The sequence below is a fragment of the Aethalodelphis obliquidens genome, unplaced genomic scaffold (genome assembly GCF_003676395.1).
Source record: "Aethalodelphis obliquidens isolate GAN/ISIS:26980383/991018 unplaced genomic scaffold, ASM367639v1 scaffold28, whole genome shotgun sequence".
In the NCBI taxonomy this organism is placed as follows: domain Eukaryota; kingdom Metazoa; phylum Chordata; class Mammalia; order Artiodactyla; family Delphinidae; genus Aethalodelphis; species Aethalodelphis obliquidens.
Window position 1 is genome coordinate 17,546,726 of NW_020837972.1, and position 21,213 is coordinate 17,567,938.

Sequence of the window (21,213 nt, forward strand, 5' to 3'; positions counted from 1 at the left end):
TCAGTTATCATTCCCATTTTACAGATAGGGAAACAGAGGCTTGGGGAAGTCAAATGACCTGAAGAGAATAGGCAAAGGCAGAGCTGAAACCCCACACTTCATTCTCTGGGCCCAGGCTATTCAGGGCTCCCAAGAAAGGGTCCTGAAGGGCCTGGGGGGCCCACGCAGCTCAGCTCTCCCCCAACTTTGGGGGTGAACTTTTCACCCCAAAGCAGTCATCACCCAGCTGACTGGGGCTGGTTCTGTGGGACAGTGTCATTGTGGGGTCTCTGGATGCAGGGCCAGGACTCAGCTGAGTCCACGTTATTCCATCCTGACTCCCACCCTTGCTAAGCCTGCACATCCCACACTGGCATCTGGGGAAGTTGTTTCAGATAACTCACCGCTCTAGGTGAGGCAAACTGGGGAGTCACTGTGGCCTTCCTGCCGTCCTCCTCTTGTCACCTGTCACCTGCCCACCTGAAGCAGGGGAATTGAGGGCAGCCTAACTCCAGGGTGGGGGGAGTCCTGTCAGACCAGCTTAAAGCTGTCTGAATTAACGTCATGTCTGGGGAGGGGGCACCCTGTTTTAACAAAGAACTAGAAATAAGGGAGAGGCCCTTGGGAAGCCTCAGGCCTAACTGCCGGGGTGGATGCAGAGAAGGGTCAGCCCATTGGCCAGCTGGGGGGACTGAGGGGAAGGGGTTTGCCAAGGTCGGCAGGTCCAGGCCTGCTCCCAGGTTTCTGACATAGCCAGCCTCTCAGGATCTGTGGGCAGGCAACGCTGTAGGGTGTGGGGAGCCCTCAGAAGAGGCGCCAGTCCGATCCTGGGGGGAGAACAGCCATCCCAGGATCCACGCCAAAAGGCACCCTCACCATTTTCCAAGAGGTGGCGGCACCTGAATGGTTAAAAAAAAAAAAGCAACATTCTCCCTGCGGCGTGGAAAGGATGCTGCAGGGATGGGGGGCTGGGACCTGCGGCTGCGGGTGCTAGGGTACCAGGAGGGGGGGCCAGGAAGTCTCCCACCTTCAACTGAGATGCCTACTCCATCCCCGAGGCAGGGAGAGCCAAATGTCCCTCCAGCCTGTGCCCGGTCTGGCACTTCGACTTGAGAAAGACCCGGGTCGGGGGTCCCGGGCCCCGCACTCTTACCTGTCAGCTTACCTGGCACCAGGTGAGCCGTGGGGAGGGGGCGCAGCGGGCTGGGGTCCTCAGGGGCGCGGGCTCCGCGCGGTTCATTGGAGACAGCGCCCGGCGCCCCGCTCGCTCCACCCCTCCCGCCTCTCCCTCCTCCCGCTGCTCCTCCGGGCCTCCCGCCCCCGGCTGCTGCGCAGCAGCAAGGTCGGAGCAGAGGGGGGCGGGCACACAGGCCAGCTGACGGGCAGGGCGGGGCCTCCTGGTGGACGGGGCCTTCGTGGGGGCGTGACCACAGCTAGCCACCGCCCACCTGCGACGAGCCCCGCCCTCATCCGCAGGACCAGGCCCTTCCGCTCGGTGCTCCATCCCTGGAGACCTCAGGCCCATTCTGAGCAGAAGAAAGTGACCACAGCTGCTGGGGCGCCTGCTCTTTAACCGTCCTTTTCCTCCGGAGGGCCTACCAGCCAGCCTCGGAGGATTGAGCTTAGGATCCTCATTCCTTCCTTCATTCAACCAATATTTGTTGAAAGGCACCTGCTATGTGCCGTGCACCATTCTAAGCGTTTGCGATGCTACAGGGAACAAAACGAGATCCTTGCCCTTCTGGAGCTGACATTCTAGTGAGGGAGTCAGGCGATACACGTAATGAATAAGTAAATTATACCTGTTGGAAGGGAATACATTTCACGGAGACAAACAGAGCCAGGGCGGTGGGGATTGGGAGAGGGAGATAGCCGTATGCACTCAGCGATCGCTGGGGGCTGGGTGCTGGGTGCTGGGTGTGAAAAAAGACGGAAAACTCCCATCCTTCGCGGGGTGGGGGAGATAGAAAACCAACAAGTAAATAACATAATTTCATGTGGTGCCAAGTATGATTTATTTCCTGTAAAAGAAGTAAAACTGGGTGAGGCAATGGAGAGTGCCATGGGGTCTCTTTAGCTGGGAAGGGCTCCCTGAGAGGCGAGAGGTGAGAAGGAGGGAGCCATGGAGAGGTTTGGGGGGACAGCATTCTCCGTGAAAGGAACTGCCAGTGGGAAGGCTCTGAGGTGGGAACTCACCTGGCATTTGAGGAGCAGAAAAGGGATCAGTGTGGACTGAACCAAAAGCTGAGGAGAGTAGGTGAAGCCCAGAGGGGCGGCAGGTGAGGCAAGATATACCCTCATCTCTCCAGCCTCCGGTCAGAGGCTAAAAATGCTCTCTGAATGTAAAACAGTCTCTGCTTCTCACATGGGACAGCCTCCTTCAAGGGGAATTTGGCAAAGTGCAGGATTGTAAATGTACTTTTTTTTTCCTGACCCAGTAGGAATTTCTTCTATAGATAGACTTGTGGAGGGAGTGAAGATACTAGTTTGCAGATAGTCACTGGAGTAGCAAAAGTCTGGAAATAACCTAAATACCTTTCCATAGGGAACTGGCCAAATAATTACAGAGCATCGCTCAAAAAATACCCTGTAGCATGGGGGGAAAAAAATCTATGTATCTATCCATACACAAATGTTACCTAAAGGTATGAAATGACCTCCAAAATCTGTTGAGTAAAAACAAGGGGGAGAATCAAGCTGAAGTGTGATACTGTTTGTGCAAAAACGAAAGCAAATATTAATTGTACGTGAAGAAAAGCTCTTGGATGGATTATCCAAAAGCTAGAATGACTCAGGTCTGGGGCCAAATCCAGGCTCTGTCTTTTTTTTTTTTTTTTTTTGCGGTACGCGGGCCTCTCACTGTTGTGGCCTCTCCCGTTGCGGAGCACAGGCTCCAGACATGCAGGCTCAGCGGCCGTGGCTCATGGGCCTAGCCGCTCCGCGGCATGTGGGATCTTCCCGGACTGGGGCACGAACCCGTATCCCCTGCATCGGCAGGCGGACTCTTAACCACTGCGCCACCAGGGAAGCCCCAGGCTCTGTCATTTTTGCTGTGTGAAAATAGCCAACACAATATTGAAGGAGCAAAACAAATTTGGTGTACTGACACTACCCGACTTCAAGACATACTATATAAAGCTGCAGTAATCAGGACAGTGTGGTGTTGACAAAAGAACAAATAGATCAATGGGACAGAATAGAGAGCCCAGAAATAGAACCATATAAATATAGTCAACTGATCTCAGACAAAGGAGTAAAGGCAATACAGTGGAGAAAAGGCAAATGGTGCTTTGCAACAAATGGTGCTGAAACAACTGGACATACACGTGCAAAAAATACATATATATATTGACACAGACCTTACACCTTTCACAGAAGTTAACTCAAGATGGATCATAGACCTAAAAGTAAAACACAAAACTATAAAACTCCTACAAGATAACCTAGGAGAAAATCTAGATTTTCTTGGGCATGGAGATGAGTTTTTAGATGTAATACTAAAGGCATGATCCATGAAAGAAAGAATTGATAAGCTAGACTTCATTAAAGTTAAAAACTTCCACTCTGTGAAAGATATTGTCAAGGGAATGAGAAGATAAGCCACAGACTGGGAGAAAATATATCTGATAAATGACTGTTATCCAAAATATACAAAGAACTCTTAAAGCCCAACAATAAGAAAGCAAATAACCTGATTTAAAAAGAGGGAAAAGACCTGAACAGACACCTCACCAAATGAAATATACAGATGCAAAATAAACGTGAAAAGATGCTCAACGTAATTTGTCATTAGAAAATTGCAAATTAAAACAACAGTGAGGTACTATTACATACCTAATAGAATGGCCAAAATCCAAAACACTGACAACACCAAATGCTGACGAAGATGTGGAGAAGCAGGAACTCTCTTTGATTGCTGGTGGGAATGCAAAACAGCACAGTTACTTTGGAAGACAGTTTGGCGGCTTCTTATGAAACTAAACATACTTCTACCATATGATCCAGCAATCATGCTCCTTCGTATTTACCCAAACGAGTTGAAAACTTATGGCCACACAAAAACCTGCATATAGATGTCTATAGCAGTTTTATTCATAATTGCCAAAACTTGGAAGCAACCAAGATGTCCTTCAGTAGGTGAATGGATAAAATGGTAATTCAGACAATGGAATATTACTCAGTGCTAAGACTAAATGAATTACCAAGCCATAAAAAAGACATGGAAGAAACATAAATGCATATTACTAAGGGAGAGAAGCCAATCGGAAAAGGTTACACACTGTATGATTCCAACTATATCATATTCTGGAAAAGATAAAACTATGCAGACGGTAAAAGGATCAGTGGTTGCCAGGGGTTAAGGGAGGATGGGGGGATGAACAGGCAGAGAGTAGAGGATTTTCAGGGCAGTGAAACTATTCTGTATGATACCGTAATGGTAGATATATGGCCCTAAACATTGTCAAAAACCATAGAATATACAACTCCAAGAGTGAACCCTAATGTGAACTATGCACTTTGGGTGATAATGATGCATCAATGTGACACTCGATTGTAACAAATGTACCATCTGGTGTGGGATGTTTGTAGTGGGGGAGGCTCTGTGTGGAATGGGGGCAGGGAGCACGTGATACATCTCTGTACTTTCCACTCCATTTTGCTATGAACCTAAAACTGTTCTAAAGAATAAAGTCTATTAATAAATTGGTTAAATGGCCAATTTTATGTTATCTATGTTTTAACCACAATAAAAATTGTTCATAGCAGCTTCATTCATGACATCACCAAACTGGAAACAATGCAAATGTCCATCAACTGTAGAATGACTCAGTGAATGGTGGAGTGGTCACCAGGTGGAATACTATGCAGCCACGAAAAGGGATGAGCCACTGCTATACATAATGACACAGATGAATCTTAAAAACATAACCCTGGGCTTCCCTGATGGCGCAGTGGTTAAGAATCCGCCTGCCAGTGCAGGGGACATGGGTTCGAGCCCTGGTCCGGGAAGATCCCATATGCCGCAGAGCCCGTGTGCCACAACTATTGAAGCCTGCGCGCATAGAGCCCGTGCTCCACAACAAGAGAAGCCACCGCAATGAGAAGCCTGCGCACATCAATGAAGAGTAGCCCCCATTCGCCGCAAATAGAGAAAGCCCACGTGCAGCAATGAAGACCCAACACAGCCAATAAATAAATTAATTTAAAAAAAGGAAAAAAAAATAAAAATAAATAAAAAAGGAGAAAATAATGCTGGGGGTTGGGGAGGATAAAGTAGGAGTTTGGGATTAGCAGATACAAACTACTATATATAAAAGAGATAAACAAGGGAACTAGATTCAATATCCTATAATAAACCATAAAGGAAAAAAGTATGAAAAAGCATACATACAAATGAAAAAGAATGTATATTATATATGTACGTATAGCTGAACACCAAAAGCTGATACATTGTAAATCAACTATACTTCAATTAAAAAAAAAAAAAAGAACGTAATGCTGAGTGAAAGAAGTGGTATACAAAATAATACATGATTTTATTTTTTATTATTATTTTTTTCATATGATTTTATTTGTATCAAATTCAAGAACAGGCAAGACTGATCTTTGCTCTTAGAAGTCAGAATAGTGTCTACCCTCGGGAGGTGGCTAGTGACTGATGGGGAGGGACATGGATGGGGGCTTCTGCAGGGCTGGGATGTTCTGTTTTGGGATCCGGGTGCTGTCTAGTTTGTGAAAATTCACCAAACTGTACACTTATGATTTGTGCCCATTTGTGCATGTGTGCTGTCAATTCAAAAGAATATGTATAGACACATGTATACATATATATACACGTACACACCATACATAGATACATATACATACATGTACACACACACACACACACACACACACACACACACACACACACATCACTCTGGAGTCCAAAGGATGGGTGTTCTAATTCTGGTCCTGCACTCACAAGGTTTATGACCCTAGACAGGCCCCTGTACTTCACTGAGCCTCGGTTTCCTCATCTGTAAAATAGGGATAATAGTACCTCACAAGGTCAACAAAAGGACGTCAGTGCTGGCAACGAGCATACTGATTCGGTGCTTACTACTACTATTCTGGCTGCTGTTCCCTTTGGTGACCAAGCCCAGGCTGGGGCAGGGTGGGGCTGGGACTCTGTTTCCAAGGAAGAGATGGGGCATGGGGAGGGCCAGTCTAAACTGAGGAGCAGGAAACGGTTATCTTGCAAAAACTACTGTGAAAGGAGAACACTAGCCAGGGAGCCGGGGTGTGCACGTGTGTGTGTTGCGGGGGAAGTTGCTGGGGTCCAGCCTGCGTGGTGGCTGCCTGGGGAGCTGGTCTCCCCTGGGCCTCCTGGGGAAGGAAGGCCCTTAGGAGTGGGATGAACGCAGAGCTGGGGAAATGGATCCTTTCCTGGAGAGCAGGGCCCTTCACTATCACTGGGCAATCAAGATGGCTGTAAAACTTTAATCACCTTCTCAGGCCACACAGCTCTGGGCTGGGGAGCTGGGTCCTTGAGGGGGGAAGCAGGTCCTCAACCGTCGTTCTCCTCCCTGGGGAAGCCTGGTAGCTTCAGGAGGCTTGGGCTAGGCCCCTGGATCTCCGCGGCCCAGTGACCTGGATTTCACACCTGAGGAGGGGAGGGGGCACTGAGAGACCTGGCTGCGCCTTTAGGAACAACCCAGCAGAGTCAGACTTGGGTTCCACTCCAGACTCCACCGTGTATGAGCTGTGTGACCTTGGTGGGTCATTCAAGCCATCTGAACCTTGTTTTCCACATCTGTAAAATGGGGATAGTTCCTACCGCATAGGGTTTGTTGTGAGGACTAAACAGCTTCCCTTTGCAAACAGAGTAAAATCCAAAATGTTCCCAGTGGCCTACTAAGCCCAATGATTTGGTCTCAATACCACCTGGCCTCCTTCCCTATGACTTGCCCTCTTGTATGCTTTTTGCTGTTCTCCAAGCATGCCAAGCTCAGCCCACTGCAGGGCCTTTGCCCCTTCAGTCTCCCTGTCTAGAACCCTTTCCTGCAGATCTTGCTGCAACAGTTAGAGCTCAGCTGAAATGTCACTCTTCAGGAGGCCTTCCCTGGCCACCGTGTCCGAAGCAGCCGCCTCCGGGCACTCACCATCTCACCAGCCTAGTGCCTTCCCAGCCCTTACAACTGAACAAGGATAACCTGATCTCATACTGGTCTCCTTGCTTGTTCCTGTCTCCCCCACTCGACTGAAAGCTTCAGAAGGCAGGGATCTTGTCTGTCACTCAAAACACACTTCCACACACTCACACGCACTCCTTCCACACTCCCAGACAGGAGGGTCTCGCTGCCCCTGCCCAGCCAGTGTGAAAACCAATCAGGCTGTTGTGCAGGCTCTGTCCAGAGAGCAGGGGCCCTCTTCCGGCCCCTCAAGGTGCTGGAGGGGAGACTTTGCTGGCTCGAGCCTTGGTGCCCCGAATGTGCTGATTGAGACAGCTGGGAGGATGGCCTGGCACTGCATCACAGGGCCTGGAGGTTTCCCATCTTCCTTCTGGGGTCCTGGGGCTTCAGCAGGAGCAAGGGGTGGGCCGTGGAGCCCTGAAGAAGACAGGAACAGGGGCTGTTGCCTGTGTGTGTGTGTGTGTGTATGTGTGACTGTGTGTGGGATGTGAGTGTGGGTGAGTACTTTTGTGAGGGTGTGCATGTGTGTGAGATATTGGGTGTATGAATAGGAGTGTGCGACTGTGACTGTATGTGGAATGTTGTGTGTGTTCAAGTGAGGGTGTGTGTTGATGGTATGTGTGAGGGTGTGAGCGCATGTGTGATTGTGTGTGAATGTGTGTTAGCATGTGTGAGCATGTAAGGCTGTGTTTGAGTGTGTGTGTGACTGTGGATGTGAGTGTGTGAGCGTGAACCTGTGTCTACACATGGGGAAAGGAAAGCAGAGTTATCAAGAAAATGCCAACAAGGGAATTCCCTGGCGGTCCAGTGGTTAGGTCTCGGTGCTTCCACTGCAGGGGGCATGGGCTTGATCCCTGGTTGGGGAACTAAGATCCCGCAAGCCACACGGTGCGACCAAAATATTTATATATATATATATATATATATAAAGAAGAAAGAAAGAGACAGAGAGAGAAAGGGAGGGAGGGAGGAAGGAAGGGAAGGAAATGCCAACAAGCCCAAAGAGAAAAGTCAACATCCCTCAAAATCCCACCACTCAGAGTATTCCTATTGTGGTGAACAGGGAACTCAGAGAGCAGACTGTTGGGTTCAAACCCCATACGTGTCCCTTACTGGAGAGTGACAGGGGGCAAGTCACTGCACCTCTCTGGGCCTCAGGTTCCCCCGCCTGTAACACGGTGATGTAACAGTACCTAGCTCAAAGGTTTGCTGTAAGGATGAAAGGAGATAAGGTGGGTGGTAGATGTGTTAGCTCAGGTCCAGTAGAGAGGAGCCTCGGTCAACAGCTGTCATCTGCAGTCACCTGTTGATCTAGGGTAAGGGCCAGAGTCTTAAAGCCCCAGAGTCTTCCTCCCCACCCCCCATCCCTGCATCACGCTGAGCCATGGAGGTAACTAAGGCAGGGGACAGGGGTCATTTCCAGGGGTCAAGATTTCCTCCCCAGCTGCACGCCTTAGTTCTGCCAGCTCAATAGGATTGACACCCAAGCTTCTTCTCGGGGCTTTGCAGACCGGGGTCTTGGGGATGCATGGCGGACCATGACGGGGTTCCCAAGGTATGGCTTGCGTGTGCTGTGATGGGTCTCCCCGAGGATGGAGGGCACGCTCTGTAAGACAGAAACATACTCAGCTTACACTGTGGCTGTACAGAACTTGAACCTGGTTGCGCTGGGTGCGGCCACCGACCGACCACGCCCTATTCACACCTGAAGGCGTCGGAAGCACCACCGGAAGTCTCACGGGACTGAGCGTTTTCGTGGGGACACTCACTGGGGCGATCCGCGGCGAACCCCGAGACTGTGGCGTTGGCAACGGGAGCGCCGGGCAAGGACCCCGGATAAATGCTAAACCCAAGCTCAGACGCACAAAACTGGAGAGCAGTTGGAGGGAATGAGGTCAGACCCTAGAGCTCTGTCCTCGTGGCGTTCGCTGGTTCTTCAAAACCTCCGAGCAGAAAAGGGAGCCAGCATTTAAGCAGAAGGTCTTGAGATTCCGAGTCCCTACTTCTCCACGTCCTGTGAAGGTGTGACTCAGTTCACCTATCTGTAAAGTCGACGATTAATTCCCGCCTCGTGGATGCAGAAACTCTGAAGCGGAACGAGAAAGTCGCGTGCTCCCAGCGGAGGCTGCCAGCCCCAACCCGGCCGGGAGCATCTTCCAGCACCGCAGGCCGTTTTCTGGGGCGGAGTCTTCGTTCTTTTCCGCACTTGGGAATTTAGAACGGACCCTTGGCCCCTGGTTCCAGACTGCCTCGGCTGGGGGCGTATCCGGAAGTGCCCCAACGGAAGCCGGCGGGTCCGCGCGCGGCACCTCACCATGGGGACCGCGGCGGCTCCGCGGCGCTTCTGCCGCTGCGCCTGCTTCTGCTCCGAGAACTTGTACGTGGCGCGCTACGGCCTGCACGTGCGCTTCCGGAGCGAGCAGCAGCTGCGCCAGGACTACGGCCCCGTGAGTGGCCTCTATTGGCTCTGCGGGGAAATGGGCGGGGAGGGGTGGCGGAGGGGTCGTTTGCTTTGCCTTTAGTGCGCTCAGATCTGACAACAAGAATGACGTAACCTTTAGGTACCTCATTGTTTTCAACCTTAAATGGGGATAGTGGTATCTTTAGTGAGATTGTCGTGAGGAATGAATGAATAAACGTACATGCAAAATGCTCAGGGCAGGGCCTGGCTCAGAGTACTCTGTCAGTGTTATTACCAAGAGCAGCTGGGAACCCTGCTCTGTGCTCAACGTGCTTATCGCATTCCATCCTTACAATGATCCTGTGAGGTCGGATCATCTCCATTTCAAGGAGAAACTGAGGCTCAGAGACGTTTAAGTCACTTAAACGTCCCAAGGTCACACCGTCGCGCTCACTGGCCTTTCTGCTCCCAGATCCTGCGCAGCCGAGGCTGTGTCAGCCCCAAGGACTTCCAGCAGCTGTTGGGAGAGGTAACAACTCCCCGCCCGCCCTCGATTGCTCCCTCCGCACCCAGCCTGGCCTTTCCTCTTTAGATGTGCATCAGCAGTTTGAGGAGTCTCCCAGCCTCAGGCCTGCCAGTGTCAGATCCTTAGACCTCCCCTTTCCCCCCTCCTGTCCTCACTCACCACAGCATCTGGGTCCTGGCAGCATAAAAAGAGAAAGCAGGAGCAACGCCAAGTTGTCTGCCTCCTGCCCTCTTGAGATACTCGGGCTCCGGGGAGGAGTCACTTGCCCAAGGTTTCACAGCAGGTGGAGTGGAGGTCCCGCCCAGGGCCGCCTGGCTCCTGGCTCTTCAACCCTCCCCCACGCCACTTCTGCGGCTGCTGCTTGTCTCCCACCCGGGGGTCAAGTGTCGGGAAGCTTCCCAGGACAGCCCGCTGCAGCCTCTGGAACACAAACTTTGACCGGGACTCTGTTTCCCCTCCTTGAGTGGGCCCAGCTGGTTGAGGAGCAGCGAGGGGTCTCATCCCAGCCAGGCTCAGGCTGGTGCAGCCCTGAGTGGGATGGGCCCCCTTCTGGAAGGATGCCCCTTCAGCTAACAGCTTAGCACCTGCCATTTACCCTGGTAGAGTCAGGAGCACAGGGAGACCTTGCTCCCAGCCCTGGCCATGCCCTGGGCTTCCTGAGCCTCAGTTTCCTCATCTGCACAGTGGCCTCGGGGGGGGGGGATGGGAGGCCCCAACCTCATACCCAGGCCCTGTGTAACCCCAGCTTGAGAAGGAGGTGGAGCGGCGGCAGCGGCTGGGGCAGGAGTCGGCCGCCAGGAAAGCCCTCATTGCGAGCTCCTACCACCCAGCACGGCCCGATGTCTACAGCTCACTGCAGGTACCTGGCAGGGGGCAGGTTACTGGAAGGAGGCGGAGGCATCCGGTCCTGAGGGCTGTCTGCCCCACGGCTTGTGTGCTCTGCCCCCAGGATGTGGCTCTGGCCCCCGAGTTTCTGGCCGCAGCTGAGTACAGCACATCGCCAGGTGCAGACCTCCAGGGCCTTCTCCAGCGGCTGGAGACAGTTTCTGGTGAGGTCTTGGCCCATCACCTTGCAGCACTGGGGGTGGGAGACTGAGGTCCCTCCACCCACCATATCTGCCTCCAAAAATCAAACCAGCAGGACTGAGAAGGGCTGGCGGGACAGACCCATCAGGAACAGGGCATCTGTATCCATTCACTCACTTATCCAACAGTTATTCAGTGCCTTGCATCAGACACGCTCAAATAGGGGTGACTGAAGAGGTTAACAAAGGGACAGTTGAGACAAGTGTGGGCTAAGGAATCAGCAAGGGATGGGGAGGGCCCCGCCCCAGGGCTAGCAACGGGGGTGGGGTTGGGGGTAGGGAGCCGTTCCTATCCCAAGACCTGAAGGAGTGGGCAAGAATGAGGTTTCTTGAACCTGCCAGGACCTGGAACTGTGGGAGAGGGCTCGCCAGATGAGGTGCACATCTGAATTTGGAGGCTAGACCTCAGGGCAGGGTGAGGCTTCAGGGATGAGTGGGGGGCCCAAGAATAGGGCTCCCCTGCTGCACATTATGTCATTTAATCATCACAAGAGCCCTGAGAGGTGAGTACTCACGTCATCCCCATTGTACAGATGAGGAAACTGAGGCTGGGGGAAGTGAAAAGTTTATGGGTAGATTGAAACCCACACCGGAGCTCCCGGCCAACCGACTGTCCCTCCCTCCACAGAGGAGAAGCGTATCTACCGGCTGCCGGTGTTCACAGCGTCGTTCTGCCAGGCCCTGCTGGAGGAGCTGGACCACTTCGAGCAGTCAGACATGCCCAAGGGAAGACCCAACACCATGAACAACTATGGGGTGGGTGAGGCTCCACCCGGTGGGCCCGAGGAGGTGGGGACATTGTCTGGTGAGATGTATCCCCAGCGCTGCAGACATTCTCCAAGCCTCGGTTTCCCCATCTGTAAAATGAGATCACAGCAGGATTATTATGAAGTTAAGCACGTTGATGTCTGCAAAACACTTAACAGTGTCCTTAGTAAGGGACTCCCCCAGGGATGCAGGGTGAGGCCGTACCAGTTTCCCCGCTGACCCTGGGATCCCCCTCCCAGGTGCTGCTACACGAGCTGGGCCTGGATGAGCCACTGGTGACGCCACTGAGGGAGCGCTTCCTGCAGCCGCTGATGGCCCTGCTGTACCCAGAGTACAGGGGCTGGCTGGACAGCCACCGCGCCTTTGTGGTCAAATACGCGCCAGGCCAGGATCGCGAGCTGGGCTGCCACTACGATAACGCCGAGCTCACCCTCAACGTGGCCCTGGGCAAGGCCTTCACGGGGGGTGCTCTCTACTTTGGGGACCTCTTCCAGGTTAGTGTGTGTGACCCGTGGGGCAGGGCTGGGGCCACTGAGAGTGCCCAGGCCTAAGCCCCGCTGTCCACAGGCGCCTTCGGCCCTGGCCAACCCCCTGGAGGTAGAGCACGTGGTGGGCCAGGGCATCCTGCACCGTGGGGGCCAGCTGCACGGGGCCCGCCCCCTGGGCACTGGTGAGCGTTGGAACCTGGTCGTCTGGCTCCGCGCCTCTGCTGTGCGCAACCGCCTCTGCCCCATGTGCTGCCGCAAGCCCGACCTGGTGGATGATGAGGGCTTCGGTGACGGCTTCACCCGCGAGGAGCCCGCCACGGTGGACGTGTGTGCTCTGACTTGAGCCTGGCTGGGGCCAGTGTGGCGGGGTGAGGGGCAGAAATAAACACCCTGCAGCCCTCAGCACATCTTGGTTCAAAAGGACACACGAGCTTCTGGGTCATTCTTTGAGCAGACACGTTGGCTTAGGCCGGGTTTGTTAGAACCAGAGCCTGAGACAGGGATTCCTGTGCAGGTGGTTTAAGGAGGGGATACTCTTGGGAGAAGAGGGAGCAGGACAGAGCAGGAAGGAACTGGGCCAAGATGGTTTGAAATGGCATCCAGCCTCAGCCCCATCCCACGGGGCTCTCTCTGGAGCATAAATCATACCACAGTTTGCCTTCCACATCAGATATCAGCTATAGGGTGTTTTGGGGTAGGGAGGGGGTGAGTAACTTCCCAGACATCCATCTATCTCCAGGGCAAGGTGATTCCCAGCGGCCCAGGGAATCTTCAGGAGAAGAGTACAGGTGTGAGGGACTTCCCTGGTGGTCCAGTGGTTAAGAATCTGCCTTCCAATGCAGGGGACGTGGGTTCAATCCCTGGTCAGGGAACTAAGATCCCACATGCCGCGGGGCAACTAAGCCCGTGCACAGCAACTACTGAGCCCGCGCACCTCAACTAGAGAGTCCGTGCGCCACAGCAAAGGGCCCACGTGCCGCAACTAAGACCCGATGCAGGCAAAAATAAATACATAAAATAAAAAATAAATAAATGTTAAAAAAAGAGTACAGGGCTTCCCTGGTGGCGCAGTGGTTGGGAGTCCGCCTGCCGATGCAGGGGACATGGGTTCGTGCCCCGGTCTGGGAAGATCCCACATGCCGCGGAGCGGCTGGGCCTGTGAGCCATGGCTGCGGAGCCTGTGCGTCCGGAGCCTGTGCTCCGCCAACGGGAGAGGCCACAACAGTGAGAGGCCCACCGCAAAAAAAAAAAAAAAAAAAAAAAAGAGTACAGGTGTGAGGTGTCAGCAGCAGACACCACCCTGGGAGTGAGCGCCCCGTCACTAAGGGGGATTTAGATGGGCTGCCAACAGCATCTTCTGGACCGTGTGGAGGGGTTACTGCAGAGGGATTAAAAGCAAGGACTTGGAGCCAGACCTCTTGGGTTTGAATTCTGATTCGGCCGCTTCCGGCTGTGACTGGGTAAGCCACATGATTCTCCATGCCTTTGTTTCCTCCTCTGGAAAGTACTCGTGTCCTAGAGGTGTTGTGGAGATCAAGTGACTTACGGTTTATACAGTGATTTTGTGCCTTTTTTTTTTTTGCGGTACACGGGCCTCTCACTGCTGTGGCCTCTCCCGTTGCGGAGCACAGGCTCCGCACGTGCAGGCTCAGCGGGCCCAGCCGCTCCGCGGCATGTGGGATCTTCCCGGACCAGGGCACGAACCTGTGTCCCCTGCATCGTCAGGCGGACTCTCAACCACTGCGCCACCAGGGAAGCCCTGTACAGTGATTTTTAACAGACCTGTGAGTTTGCTGCTGTCGTTACTATTGAAGAGTTTGCAACTTGGCGGCCCCAGGATTGGATGAGGCCTGCAGCTATGCTGTGTTTGGGAGGGTTTTCCATGTTGAAAGCTTGAGTTCTGGCTTCCGTGGGAAGGTGGGAAGATCTGGAAACACCGGGCCCCAATCGACACTGCAGTAATCAGCAGAAGCGGACTCAGCTGCCCCCAGTCTAGACGGGCCTGCGGTGCACTTTCTCACAGGGGTCTTTCCGTCATTCATTGTCATGCCCTCTCTGGTCCTTATGGACATTTGAGTTTGCGACCTCTGTATTACTGGGTGGAGACGGTGTAAAGACCAAGGCCCTGGAGCTTACGGCCCGTCGCAGTGGACACGTTCGCAGACAATCCAGAGAGGAAAGCGGCGCGCAGTCGCCTCTTCCCTGGGGCATCACGGAGACTAGGGATGCTGCGGGCGCGGCGAAAGGACAGTGACGGGAGAGGGCATAGCTGCGGCAAAGGACCCGTGGGCTCCGGGACTGGCGCCAGGCTAGAGAGCAGGCCTCTCGTCTGGGAGCTCCGCCTGGAGCCGCAGCTCGCCTCTCCGGGAGGTCAGTGCGTCAGACTCAGTTTCTTGGGCTGTCCCAGAGACGGAACCTGGGGCTTCAGAACTAAAGGCAGCAGCGCCTTGCTTCGCGGTCGGACGGCCTTCCAGAGCACCGTCCCGGGCCGGAAGTCGCCCAGCTGCCGCTTCCTCACGCGAAGGCGTGGTGCGGGGTTGGCGGTCCGGCCGGATGGGCAGTTGAGGAGGAAGCGGAGCAGCCGCGGGGACTTTCTTTCAGGCGGCGAGGCCGCGGAGGGCGCGGGGTGGAGGGTACGAGCGCGCGGAAAGGAATGAAGAACGCACCTGGCAGCTGAGGATCGTGGCCGTTTCTAGAGGCGCCTGAGCCGCGTGCGCAGGCGTGGAGCGTCCGGGCGGGGGCGGGCCCTTAAAGGGGCCGCAGCGGAGGATCCGGGAGTCCGCGGAGAACCCGGGGTACCCAGGGGTGGGGGTGGCCGAGGATCGTGCGGTTGCACGGATCCCCTCAATATCCCTGCCCCGGGTGGTGACCAGGCCCCGAGTAGAGCCGCCCTCGGAACCCAGTCTGTGGGCCGGCCCTGTGATCAATCCCCAGTTTAAGCGCGTCTCCCCGTCTCCAGCCCGCGGCGCTATGGCTCACGTCGGCTCTCGCAAGCGCTCGAGGAGTCGCAGCCGGTCCCGGGGGCGAGGGTCGGAAAAGAAAAGGAAGAAGAGCAGTAAGGACGCCCCGAGAAGCTGCTCGGCTTCTAGATCCCGAAGCCGCAAGGCCAGCACCACCTCCTCTGGGGCGGAGGGTGAGAACCAGAGGGAATGGGAAAGGGGTGAGGGAACTTCATGGAGGAAGTTGCAGGCAGCTGGGCGGGCTTCTCCGGACTGGCTGTGGGGAAATCGTGGTGAGCGCTATTCAGAGGCACACGAGTGTAGATCCTGGATATCTGGATTGAAAGACGCTCAGAATCCAGGGGCTGGGCCAGCCCATTGAGTACGGAGTGAAGGGAGCACTTAATCATATTTTTGGTGCAGCTGGGTTTGAGATAGGGAGGCTGGCCGCCCTGCTCCTAGGCAGTGACTGCGCAGCCCAGAAAGTGCCTCTCCACAGGGTGCAGAGACCTCCTCTAGAAAGCCCTGCCAGGAGGGTCTCAGCCCTCTGTAGTCAGCCTAAGCCTGCTACAGGCCAGAGCAAGGGGACGAAGGTTTACTTCTTCGCCTCCTGGCCTTCCAGCCTCACCTTCTCCCTGCGTCACAGAGAGAAGCAAACACAAGGCCCGGAGGAGACCACGATCCAGCCCCTCCTCCTCTCCTTCCAGTTCTTCCAGCTGCTCTTCCTCCAGCGATGGCCGGAAGAAGCGGGGGAAGCACAAGGACAAGAAGAGGAAGAAAAAGAAGAAAAGGAAGAAGAAGCTGAAGAAGAGGGACAAGGATAAGGCCAAGGTGCAGCAGACCGAGGCTCTGCCCGGACCCTCGCTGGACCAGTGGCACAGAGCAGCCGAGGAGGACGAGGACGGCCCAGGTACAGTGCTGCCTGGTGTGCAAGGCAGGGAGGGTCCCCTCCCTGAGGCCCCCATTCCTGAGCCCCGCCCCCCGCCACCTCCCTGCCATCTTACCTTCCAGTCCTGACGGACGAGCAGAAGTCCCGCATCCAAGCCATGAAGCCCATGACCAAGGAGGAGTGGGATGCCCGGCAGAGCGTCATCCGCAAGGTGGTGGACCCGGAGACAGGACGCACCAGGTGGGAAGCCGGGCCCCACGGCGGCACCTGGGCGCCCTGGTCCCAGACCGGCACTCAGGAGGAGAGGTGGTGGCAGCTTCTGCTGCTCTAAAAGGACCGAGGATGAGGGAGAAAAAGGAGTCACTCGTTGATGGGACTTCTCAGGCCATTGCTGCCCATTCCTCAGAGCAGGCGACTGCAGGGGCTGGAAGGGCCTTGGGCGGGGGTCTTCAAAGAGCCGCTGTTGGCTGGTCCGATGGCAGAGCCCACCGGGCCGCCCTCATCCTTGTCCCAAGGGTGGGAGGGAGGGGTGGGAGCGGCCAGGCTCCGCCTACTCGAGATGGTGGGGGCCTGAGGCCTGGCACCCCTCTGCTGGATGCTTCTGGTTCTGTTGCTCTGGCCTCTAAGTTAGAGGCTCAGCCTCCCTCCCCTCCTCTAGGCTCATTAAGGGAGACGGTGAGGTCTTAGAGGAAATCGTAACCAAGGAACGACACAGAGAGATCAACAAGGTGGGTGTCGCCCCCTTGCCCAGGCCCACCCCCAGCTCTGCTTCTGATGTGTCCCCTCCTGTGTGCTTTCTTCCCCAGCAAGCCACCCGAGGGGATGGTCTGGCCTTCCAGATGCGAGCAGGGCTGCTGCCCTGAGGGCCCCACTGGCCAAGGCCTGCACACAGTGTTGGTGGCACAGCCTGAAGGCTGGCCTTAGGGTGGGGAGCAGGGAGCCCGATGGACGCTGCTTGTCTCTCTCCTGCAGACCGGCCTCTGGCCCAGCCTCCTGTCACATGCAGGGGGTGGAGGGCAGGGTCACTGGCCTAACTGGCTCCCCTAACTCCTGAAAGAGTGCAGCTTCCCAGATATTAAACGTACCCTGGTTGGAGACTTCTGTGCTGTTGCTTTTTGTGCTGAGGAGGGGAGGGGAGAAGAGTGCAGCCCTACTTCCAGGGCAAAAATAAGGACTCCAGGAGCTTTTGGGGAAAGGACAGGCCACGTCAGCCACCTTTGCCCTCCTCACCCTCAGATGAGGTCCTGTCTGGACCAGACCCAGGGCTCCACCTCCAGCTGCATCCCAGACCCTTGGCTCTTACACTGGATTTCCTCAGGCTTGGAGGGAGGCTGCTGCCCTCGCTGCTTGTGCCACAGACGACGCAGTTGAGAATTCTGGTGGCCCGGGAGGAATCCTGGCCCAGCTTACTGGCTGTGTCCTCTGTGAAGCAGAGGCTGACAGGCTCCCTGGCTGGGTTGCTTTGAGGACCAACTGAGTTCATGCCTGGGAAAGGGCTGGAAGGGGCTGCAAGGGGGCCCAGCATAGGTAAGACCCACGTGAGTGTACTGGTATTACTGTGAGTGTAGCTGACACTGTGTACTGGGAAGGACAGCCTCTCCCCTCACAGGACAGGCTGGGCCCCCATCCCGGCCCCCGCACCCCACCCCCCACCCCGGGGCTCTGGTTGCCGGCGCAGTACTGAGACCCAGAAGGAAGCCTTCCTGCTTCTTTAATTGGTGTAACAGACGACGACACAGTACACAGAGCACACTCAGGCCTGATGGAGCAGGGACAGCAAGGGCGGGCGAGGGCAAGTCAGGACACCACTCACATTCGGTCCAGACAGACGGGGCTGAGACGTGAAGACTGCGACGTGGCGGGTGGGCGGGCAGGTAGCTCAGACTGAGCTAGGAAGGGGGCGTGGGGTCTCTGCTGAATCCCTCTTTAGAAATCAAAGAGAAGGCAGGTGGGGGGATCTGGGGGGGTGCGGGCTGAGGCTCAGTCCTGGGGGCTTGGGGGTGGGAGTGGGACTAAGGCTTCTACTCTAACAGGCCTGGGGTGGGGTGGCAGTCAGCAAGGCCTGCTTCACCCTTTGGTTACGACTGGTCGGGCCTGAGCCCTGCAGCTCAGCACCCAATGCTGTAAACATTTTTGGTATTTTTAAAGGACTCTGTCCTCCCTCTCTTAGTTTCTGAAAAAACTGGTGCTTCCTTAAGAGGATAATGTGCCGAAAGGAATCTTCAGGTAGGCCAGGAAGCAGACCTGGATAGAGAAGACAGACGTCACCAGGGAGGCTGGGCTGCCCACCTCACCATCTATGGCTGAGGGCCGCTGGGAGAGGCCCGGGGACTATTGCTGTTGTCCTTGGCATGGCTGGCGGCTGGGCAGGCAGGCGGGGAGCTCGGAGCCGTGGGGGAGCTGCCCGCTGGGAGAGACCGAGCCCACTGCCCACCCGGCCTCCTGGGGCCAGGTGGCCTCCCGGCCTTTATTGCAGGCGGGCTGAGACTCTTCCAGGTGCTCCTGTGGATGGCTGCTCACCGGGCGACAGGCGAGATGGGGTGACGTGGGACCGACAGGAGGTGGCACTGGCCACGGGGGGCCCTCATCAGGGCTGTGATTGTCGGGCCAAGCGATTCCCGCTGGGAGCAAGGGGTTAGATATTGCACTTTCACTGCAACAGTTACATTAAAACTTGGTCCATAAAATAATCGTCGCTTTATACATAATGCCTGAAACAACAACAAAAAGCTACATCTTAAATATGAATAAACCCTGAAGGTCCCATCCCTCCAGACATTTTTCGCTGCACAAAATAAATAGCTTTCACTCTGTACAGACCCACTTTTGCAGAACATTTACACGACCCTTTGGCTGTACATATCTACACACGGGAAAATGTTAACATCCGTCTGCGCGCCTCCCCGTCCCAGCCCACGAGGCCCTGAGGCCGTATCCAGGTTGGCAGCAGCTTCGCATAGAAGGAGCCTGGTCGCTGGACGGCTGGCTGAGGCCTGGCAGGCTCCCCCGTCTCAGAGCAGGTAGAGCAGCAGCGGAGGGGCTGCCGGGGCTGAGGCCACGGCTGAGATTGCCGTCGGTTCCGGGGAGGGAGGGCTGACGCTCAGCCCCAGCGCGCAGGACAGCGCGGTCCTTACCAGGTGGGAAGTGAAGCCCTGGCTGCCTGCCCTGAAGCTAACTAAGCGAGCTGTGGCTTCTTGGATTCGGCATCGAAACGGAATTGGCGTTAAAAAAACCTACGTGTGTGCCCCACTCACCCCAGAGTAGAAATTCAGTGGAATTAACGGGGGTCAAGCAAGGCAGGGAGCCCACGCCCCGCTGCCTGGGCAGGGGACAGGGCCCTGGGACCCAGAACCAGGCTGGACTCCGTCACAGTGCTGGGCGTTTTCATGTGGAGGGGCTGCGTTTGGTACTGAAAGAGTTAAGAAAAGGAAGCAGCCAAGGATTGCTCATTTAAAAAAACCTCATAGAAATCAGATTGGAGAAGTAGAAAGGTGTAGAAACGTGGAAGGGGGGCCGAGGCGCGGGGCCTTGGCTGACGGCTGGCGAGGAGCGGAAGAAGTAAGCCCGGCTGGTCCCGGCCCCACGGCCCGAGGCGAGGCTTCTCAGGAGCCGGCCTGGCGGCCTGGGCTGTGCCTGAGGCTGAGATGACGCCAGGCCCTTGGCTGGACGGGGCTCCCGGTGGGGCAGCTGGAAGGGGTTGGGAGTCCGGGGCTGCCATGGGCCAGGCGGAGCTGCAGAAAATACCATATGGCCTTTCTCTCCTACTTGTACCAGGATTCTCTGCCCTGGAGCCTTCTGTGTGGCGACGGGTCCTGGATCAGCAAACGCTGAATTTTCACGCACATCAACGGATCTGTAGCCATAGGAGATGGTGATGGGTCTCCACCCTCAAACTTCAGTGCAAAACCAGTGAGGTCGAGCAGTTGAGTAACTCGAGTTAACAAGAAGCAGGCTGTCCCCCGTTGGAGCTGCTACCAAGTGGGAGGGGACTTGGGGGTCGGGGCGAGCTAGTGGACGGAGGTGCCCAGACCTGGCATCAGGATGCTGGGCGGTCAACGCAGGGCAAGCGTCCGGGAGTGCCTTCCCGGCCAGTCCACGCTGGGGGGGGGGGGGTCCTGGTCCCTCCGTCATCCTCGGGCTGGTCGTCCTGCCAGCTTCCACGATACGCTGCAACCCCGCAGACCCTAACACGTGAGGCAGGGCTGGAAGGGCTGTGTGTGGCACGGCCCCGTGTCCTCCGCCGGGCCCTGGGACAAGCTGGGCCCCAGCCGACTGTCCGTGCCCAGGCCAGGCCTCCTGGCAGGGCGGGCCGCCCCGGCCTAGCACCATGGAGACCACAGCGCCTTGCTCCCGGAGCCCTACTTGGGGCCCGCAGCTGTCCCCGGCTCGGGCCGGCCCGCCATGGCGCGGCCCCAGCAGCCGGCCGCCATGCTCATACTACGTTGTCCCCGCTGCTCGCTGTCCGCTTGGCTCTGCGTCCGCTCGTGCCGGTGGCCGGGCCCGCTAGGCTGGGCCGAGATGGTGCGGAGCAGGTGGTTCCGGGAGCGCAGGAAGTCGCCCTGGCCAGGCAGGCCGAAGCTGCCCTTGCGCAGCGCCATGCGGGTGGCCGCGTTGCGGGCCGGGCGAGCCCGGTGGTTATACTTGAGCTGGGCCAGGTGGGCCGCGTAGCCATCGGTGATGAACTGCGGGGGAGGGAAGGCAACGCGAAGCATGGCTGTCAGGGGGCGGGGCTCCCGGGGCTGCCCGCCCGCCAGCCATGACGCGTCTGCTCACCTGGCACTGCTGCTGCAGCTTCTTGGTGGGCCGGCCCACGATGTAGATCTGCATGGGGGACAGGCTGATGGAGCTGTAGACCGCCACGTCCTTGGTGGAGCCGTAGGCCGCGTGCACGCGCAGGTGCAGCTGTGGGTAAGACGGGCGTGGGCGCGGGCTCGGCCCTTCCGCCCGTCCCCACCCCACTCCC

At 56.1% G+C, this 21,213-nt stretch overlaps 4 protein-coding genes across 32 annotated transcripts in view; 2 read left to right on the top strand and 2 right to left on the bottom strand.

The window, feature by feature from the left end:
• ABCB9 (ATP binding cassette subfamily B member 9) overlaps positions 1-11,917 on the bottom strand; it is a 37,673-nt gene extending 25,756 nt beyond the window's left edge. Inside the window, exons 1-5 of one of the 9 annotated variants that reach the window (XM_027124965.1) lie at positions 8,860-8,977; positions 8,348-8,760; positions 7,284-7,571; positions 6,470-6,625; positions 3,814-3,895 (exon numbers count right to left, since the gene is read on the bottom strand). The gene's annotated coding sequence lies outside the window, so the exon portion shown is untranslated. The other 8 variants (XM_027124963.1, XM_027124964.1, XM_027124966.1 and 5 more) reach the window with 8 other exon arrangements.
• OGFOD2 (2-oxoglutarate and iron dependent oxygenase domain containing 2) lies at positions 8,909-12,845 on the top strand. The gene is made up of 7 exons (XM_027124973.1): positions 8,909-9,601; positions 10,028-10,084; positions 10,827-10,940; positions 11,031-11,130; positions 11,795-11,922; positions 12,174-12,428; positions 12,502-12,845. The coding sequence occupies exons 1-7, from the start codon at positions 9,470-9,472 to the stop codon at positions 12,763-12,765; spliced, it is 1,050 nt and encodes a 349-aa protein (XP_026980774.1). The 5' UTR covers positions 8,909-9,469; the 3' UTR covers positions 12,766-12,845.
• A 2,081-nt stretch (positions 12,846-14,926) lies between these two features.
• On the top strand, positions 14,927-17,347 carry ARL6IP4 (ARF like GTPase 6 interacting protein 4). Of its 12 annotated transcripts, none has more exons than XM_027124978.1 (6): positions 14,927-15,055; positions 15,382-15,555; positions 15,984-16,271; positions 16,373-16,490; positions 16,909-16,978; positions 17,057-17,347. In XM_027124978.1, exons 2-6 carry the CDS (start codon positions 15,393-15,395, stop codon positions 17,111-17,113), a joined length of 696 nt encoding a protein of 231 aa, XP_026980779.1. In that variant the 5' UTR covers positions 14,927-15,055; positions 15,382-15,392; the 3' UTR covers positions 17,114-17,347. The 12 variants fall into 12 exon arrangements, 11 of the variants coding, with proteins under 11 accessions (XP_026980779.1, XP_026980782.1, XP_026980777.1 ...); XM_027124981.1 differs by having other exon boundaries at positions 16,008-16,271; XM_027124980.1 differs by having other exon boundaries at positions 14,978-15,217; positions 16,008-16,271.
• A 598-nt stretch (positions 17,348-17,945) lies between these two features.
• The window catches only part of PITPNM2 (phosphatidylinositol transfer protein membrane associated 2), a 144,448-nt gene continuing 141,180 nt past the window's right edge, over positions 17,946-21,213 (bottom strand). For all 10 annotated transcript variants that reach the window (XM_027124958.1, XM_027124952.1, XM_027124957.1 and 7 more), the window contains 2 exons: positions 21,024-21,152; positions 17,946-20,932 (listed from right to left, as the gene is read on the bottom strand). In XM_027124958.1, coding sequence (XP_026980759.1) covers positions 20,609-20,932; positions 21,024-21,152 — 453 coding nt within the window. In that variant the 3' untranslated portion in view covers positions 17,946-20,608. The remainder of the gene's footprint in view (positions 20,933-21,023; positions 21,153-21,213) is intronic.